This window comes from Colobus angolensis, unplaced genomic scaffold, assembly GCF_000951035.1.
Source record: "Colobus angolensis palliatus isolate OR3802 unplaced genomic scaffold, Cang.pa_1.0 Scaffold239, whole genome shotgun sequence".
Lineage (NCBI taxonomy): Eukaryota > Metazoa > Chordata > Mammalia > Primates > Cercopithecidae > Colobus > Colobus angolensis.
In genome coordinates this window covers 1,272,479-1,278,430 of record NW_012115588.1, presented here as the reverse complement: position 1 = coordinate 1,278,430, position 5,952 = coordinate 1,272,479, and the positions used below count along the sequence as shown (strand labels likewise).

At 56.5% G+C, this 5,952-nt stretch overlaps 1 protein-coding gene and 1 pseudogene across 2 annotated transcripts in view; one reads left to right on the top strand and one right to left on the bottom strand.

Moving 5' to 3' along the window:
• The window catches only part of RRP7A (ribosomal RNA processing 7 homolog A (S. cerevisiae)), a 4,463-nt gene extending 688 nt beyond the window's left edge, over positions 1-3,775 (top strand). The window contains exons 2-3 of the mRNA XM_011945152.1: positions 848-986; positions 3,756-3,775. Of these exons, the coding sequence (XP_011800542.1) occupies positions 848-933 (86 nt within the window). The 3' untranslated portion in view covers positions 934-986; positions 3,756-3,775. The remainder of the gene's footprint in view (positions 1-847; positions 987-3,755) is intronic.
• The window catches only part of LOC105514044, a 78,655-nt pseudogene continuing 73,989 nt past the window's right edge, over positions 1,287-5,952 (bottom strand). The window contains exons 5-7 of the transcript XR_001002119.1: positions 4,420-4,502; positions 3,132-3,224; positions 1,287-1,728 (exon numbers count right to left, since the gene is read on the bottom strand). The product of XR_001002119.1 is annotated as a serine hydrolase-like protein 2 (transcript). The remainder of the gene's footprint in view (positions 1,729-3,131; positions 3,225-4,419; positions 4,503-5,952) is intronic.

Below are 5,952 nucleotides of genomic sequence, written 5' to 3'. Positions count from 1 at the left end.
GGGTGTGTGCGTGGTGGTGTGTGTGGTGTGTGCGTGGGGTGGTGTGTGTAGGTGTGCGGGTGTGTGTGGGTGTGCGGGTGTGGTAGTGTGGGTGTGCGGGGGTATGTGTGTGGTGTGTGTTGTGTGTGTCAAGTCGCCTGCACAGGACCCTCCCCTGGCTGTGCACCTGATCGCCTGTGACCCACTCCTGGTGCTGCGGCTGAGCCTCCTGCCCCACTGCCTGGTGTCCCTGTCTACAGGACAGCTTCCCTGTGGGCCCAGGAGAGGAGTCTCCTTTTCCTGGCTAGGGCACAGGGAGGGGCTCTGCAGCAGGCCCTGAGCCATCCGCCCAGTCACTGGTGCTTTCCCTGCCTCACTGGCCCTCTTGGCTCCCACTTGTGCTCGCTCTAGACCCTCAGCTTCCCCCTCCATGCCATCAGCCTGCCACTGACCTGGGCCACCCAGTGACCAGAGTTGCCATCGGCATTCACCAGCCCTAGGGGTGGGGTCCCTTTACCGATTCTCGGGGTTGCTCCAGGCCGAGCGGTCAGGACTCCTTCCTTCCCCCTTGCGCAGGGGTCGGGGTGGGGGCGGATGCCTTTGCTTTGTTGCTAGGGCTTCATCTCCAGGCTCGGGGTGCCAGCGTCTCCCACTTTGGCCTTGCCCTTGGACTCGGTCTGCCGTCGGGTTGTTTCCTTACAGGATCCAGACCCTGCCCCCAAAGCAGAGCTGGGAAGGGGGCTGGGTCGGTGGGGGAGACATGCCCCCCGCGCCCCACAATAACTGGGAGGAGGGATGGAGCATGAGCAAGCTGGCTACCCCGGGGGCGTGCTGTCTGACCCTGCCCCGCGCCTCCTCTCGCCCCCAGATCTAGCACAGCTGCGCAAGAAGTTCGAGGAGGACAAGCAGAGGATCGAGCTGCTGCGGGCCCAGCGCAAATTCCGACCCTACTGAGCCGCGAGAGCCGCAGTGGATGGCTGGAGGTGCAGGGCCAGGAGGAACATGAGGCGAGGCAGGGCCTGCAGCTGTCTCCGAGAGGCCGAGCTCTGGGAAACGGGCCCAGGTTGAGGCCACCACGTCCAACAGCCCCATGAGAGTCCACACAGGCCAGGAGTGAAGGACCAGGCCACCCCTCGGGTCTTGGGCTTCAGCAGTCCTGGGGACCTGGGAATGCGCAGAGGAGGATTTGCCCCTTCCGCCTCCTGCCTCCACACCCTCCTGTCAAGGACTCTGAAGGAATCCGCTCTTTTCTCCCTTTTCCCTCAATGGAAAAGCCCTTGATGGTAAGGAAACAGCCTCAAAAGCAGTGAGAATGCGAGCAGCTTTTATTTTCCACCCAGTTGGGCAGCAGGGAAAGGCTAGGTGGCCCCAGCCCGCCCTTCCTTCCTGCAGCTGGCTGGAGATTATTAGCCAGGAGACAGCAGCCCTCTGAACCCAGACTCTGTCTCCCCTTTGAGGTCACAGATGTTGAAGTTGGAATCTTACTCCTTCCCCTGACTACATCCTAGACTGGGCTTCAAGACCAGTGAGGCCTGTCCCCACACACCTGGCCTTGTTGCGGGGCTCGGGAACTCACATTCCCAGTATTGAGTCTGGGAGCACGAGGTCGTCATAGTTCCAGCCCCAGAGTTACAGCTAGGCTGTGAGCGTGTGTTTGCGCTGTAAGAAGGAGCTGATGATACTGGCCACGTGCTGGGGTTCCCTCATGTGGACACAGTGATTGCCTGGGACTTCCACAAACTGGAACCGCTGGAGAAGGGAGAGGGTGTGTGGTGAGGTGTGGCCAGAGGAGCCTAGGGAGCTCCATAGGCCCTTGGGGTCAGGGCCCTCCCACAGCCTTCAGGCTCCCTGCAGGGCAGGAGCGGCTCCTGTGGTGAGTTCCCCACACACTCAATGCGTTGGAGCCAGGTCAGTGCATAGCACCCCAGGAGGTGTGTAAGCCCTGGGGACTTGGAGGCCTCCCAGCTGAGTTGTGAAGTTGCACGGCAGGGACAGGGCGGGGTCAAGGCCAGGGTTGCTGTGATTGTATTAGAGGAGGTCCTCGTGAGAAAAAATAATCAGATGGGGGCGTGAGCAGCCTGCAGACTTGTGCCTGCCTTCAAGAAGCCAGACAGGAAGGCCCTGTCTGCCTTGGCTCTGACCAGGCGACCGGCCAGCAACAGGTGCGCTTCTTCCCTTTGTGACAACACCGGGAAACCTGCAGAGGCCCCAGGGTCAGGTGTTTGTGGGTAGGTGACCGTGAATCACCAGGTGCTCCCAGGAACCCAGGCACAGCCACCCCCACCTACAGCCAGCACACCCACTGGTGCGATGGGTGCAGAGGGATGAGGCAGCCAGGTGTTCTGCTGTGGTTTGGGAGCCTATAAAACGTGAGACTAGGCTGGGTGCGGTGTCTTCTGTCTGCAAAAGCAGCACTCAGGAGGCCAAGTCGGGCAGATCGCCTGAGGTCAGGAGTTTGAGACCAGCCTGGCCAACATGGAGAAACCCCGTCTCTTAAAAATATAAAAATTAGCTGGGCATGGTGGCAGATGCCTGTAATCCCAGCTACTCAGGAGGCTGAGGCACAAGAGTTTCTTGAACCTGGGAGGTGTAGGTTACAGTGAGCCGAGATCTTGCCACTGCACTCTAGCCTGGGCAACAGAGTGAGACTCTGTCTCAAAAAAGAAAAAAAAAAAAAGGTGGGACTATTAGGTGGGCATGATGTCGTGCACCTGTAGTCCCAGCTACTCAGGAGGCTGAGGTGGGAGGATCACTTGAGCTCTGGAGTTTGAGGCTGCAGTGAGCTACGATTGAGCCACGGCACTGCAGCCTGAGCAACAGAATGAGACCCTGTCTCAAAAAATAAAAACTGTGGGCCTGTCTCTGGCAGTTGGGTCACCTAATTGTGCCTGGCCCAGGAAGGAGGGTGGGTGCTCGAGGATGATAAAAGACTCTCCCCACCAAAGGTCTCTGTTTCCTGAATTCTGATGACGTGTGTCCCCAGGCCTCTAGGGACTGACCACAGTGGAGCGTGAGGCCTGAGAGATCCTGGCGGTCACTTGTTGGGCCTGGGGCCAGACCAGGGGTCTTCCCAGTGCACGAGAAGAGATGGGTGAGGTGGGACCAGCGTGGGTGACAGTGGCCGGACACCAGGTGCCTGAGCCCCGCCTTACCTCTTTGAGGGTGGACTTCAGCGTGTGTATCATGAACGACAGGGACTCCTTGCTATAGTAACTCTTCTCACATCAAAATATCCGTGGACTGCTCTGGAAAGTGAGGAGTTGGGGTTGTTGGGGTTCATCTTAGAACCGCCTCCCAGCACTGCCCTCATCCTGCCCTGGGTTCAGGCCTCTGAGGAGAAACCAAAGCCTGGGCTACCCCATCTCCCACAGCTGGGTCTGTTGACCCTGGGTTGGATTTGAGGTTCAGTTAATCTCAGCTCACACTCAGCTGGCACAAGCCAGGCGCAAGCGAGTGCTTAAGGTACCGCCCTGCTGGGGCGCAGGGAGTTCAGGACTTGGCCACAGTCACAGCCCTGAATAGCAGAGCTGGGATCTGAACAGGCTCTGGAGTCCACACTTGCTCTGAGAGAATTTACATCTTACAATCCTCCCATTGAAAATCTACAATCCCGTGGGTTTTAATACGTTGAGTTGTGAGACCATCGTCACAATTACAGAACATTTTCATCACCCCCAAAGAAATCCCAAATCTCTGCGCTTTCACACACACACACACACACCCCCCGCAACAGGCTTCCAGTCCTGAGCAACCATGAACTGGCTTTGTCTCTGCAGTGTGCTCTATTTGGACTTGAGCGTGAGTGCAGTCATACAACACGTAGATGGTTGGGTCTGACTTCGTCCACTTAGCGTGAAGGTTCATCCACACTGGAGCCCATCTCAGTGCTTTGTTTCTTTTTATGGCTTAAAAATTGTCTATGGTGGGCCAGGCACGGTGGCTCATGCCTGTCATCCCAGCACTTTGGGAGGCTAAGGCGGGTGGATCATGGGGTCAGGAGATGGAGATCAGCCTGGCCAACGTGGTGAAACCTCATTTCTACTAAAAATAGAAAAGTCAGGCATGGTGGCGGGCACCTGTAGTCTGAGCTACTTGGGAGGCTGAGGTAGGAGAATCGCCTGAATCCGGGAGACAGAGGTTGCAGTCAGCCGAGATTGTGCTCACTGGTCATGGAGCCTTTCCTGGGCATGCCCCCCACTGACACCTGTGGAAGGGTGTGGGACGGCCCTGGCCCATCACCTGCTGCCTGAGCCCTCCCCTCCTCTGACCTTCCTCCTTCCATGACCCTGCTGCCAGGGGGGCTTCCCGAAAAAGATCTTGAGCCTCAGCGGTGTGGTCAACACAGAGAACTTGGAGCCTCATGCCAGGGCTCCCTCCTGGAGATTCCTGGCGCCCATGTGTCTTTTGGGGGTGACTGAAGGACACTTGGTCCAGACTCACTTGATGAACAGGACATGGGCCTGCAGCTTCCTGATGGAATGCGCATACAGCTCCCTGCTGACTAAGTCAAAGCTGTTCTCAGGCTGCAGAGACAAAAGCATGGTGAATTCTTGTCACAAGGCACAGGCACTCTTGTGGGCCCAAAACCCACATCTGTTGGGGCGGCTAAGCCCTTGCATGGGCACCTTAGCCATCCACCCTGGGTCCGAGCCCAGGACTCCACCACCTCACCACCTCATCGAAGGCTCTTTAGCCCCTGGTGGCCAGAGACTTCTTCCCTCTCCAGGTCTGTTCTCCCCTCTTCCTGGGTTTCTGGCTACCCAGCCTGATTCCATTTCCCATATTGCCACCGGGTATGGCTGTGTGATTAAAGGCAGAGAAGTGACTTGGGCCACTTCTGGGCCTGGATTTTAGGACTGAGGCATGGCCCTTCCACACCCCTTTCCCAGTCCGTAGGCTGCACCTCACGCTGTCCCCTGCCAGCCTGGGACAGGCTTCTTGCCAGCAGGAAGAAACTTGCTGGGACCACAGTGCAGGATGGGCACTCCATCATGGCCCCTGCCGGCCTCCTCCGCAGCCCTGCCTGCCCTGTCTTGTGACTATTTCACGTCTGGATGGCTGGGATGTGGATAGCTCCAGTGAGATGTGCTGTAGGTGTGACACGAAGCTGGATTTGGAAAACTTAGCATGCAAAATAATGCAGTCAAGTTTTATGTTGATTACATCTGAGATAACATCGTGGATGTTAAATAAAAATATGAGAACAATTGATAGAGCCTTTTTTTTTTTTTTTTTTTGAGATGGAGTTTTGCCCTACAGTGCAGTGGTGCGATCTCAGCTCACTGTGACATCCGCCTCCCAGGTTCAAGCGATTCTCCTGCCTCAGCCTCCCAAGTAGCTGCAATTACAGTCATGTACCACCACGCCTGGCTAATTTTGTATTTTTAGTAGAGACAGGGTTTCACCATGTCGGTCAGGCTGGTCTTGAACTCCCGATCTCAGGTGATCTGCCCGCCTTGGCCTCCCAAAGTGCTGGGATTACAGGCGTGAGCCACTGTGCCCGCCCTTGGGCTTGTTTTCTTTTAATATAGCTGCTAGACAATGTTATGTTCCACGAGGCTCACACTCTGCTTCCATTGGACTGTCCTGCTCTGTTCTGGGGACTCTAAGGGCAGGAGCTCTCAGCATTTTCTCTATTCCTAGTTCTCAGCACACAGAGCGCAGAGGAGAAGCTTCATAAATGCATGCTCAGTGGATTAATTCCAGGAAGCTCCCGTAAGGGCCAGCTCCATGAAATCACACCGGATACTCCTCCACCTCCAGCATCGTGAATATAAAATTGCTATGGCTATGAACACACACACCCCCCTGAGAAAACTCACTGCCCTGGTTCCACCCTGGCCCTCCAGCTAGTTTCTGCTTCTCAGACCAAAATGACCTGAAGTGCCTTCCCTGAAACAGGGGTTCCCACACTGTCCTCAAGGCCTGTGTGCTCTCATAATGGCAGCTGCCACATCTCACAGCAGGGTGTGA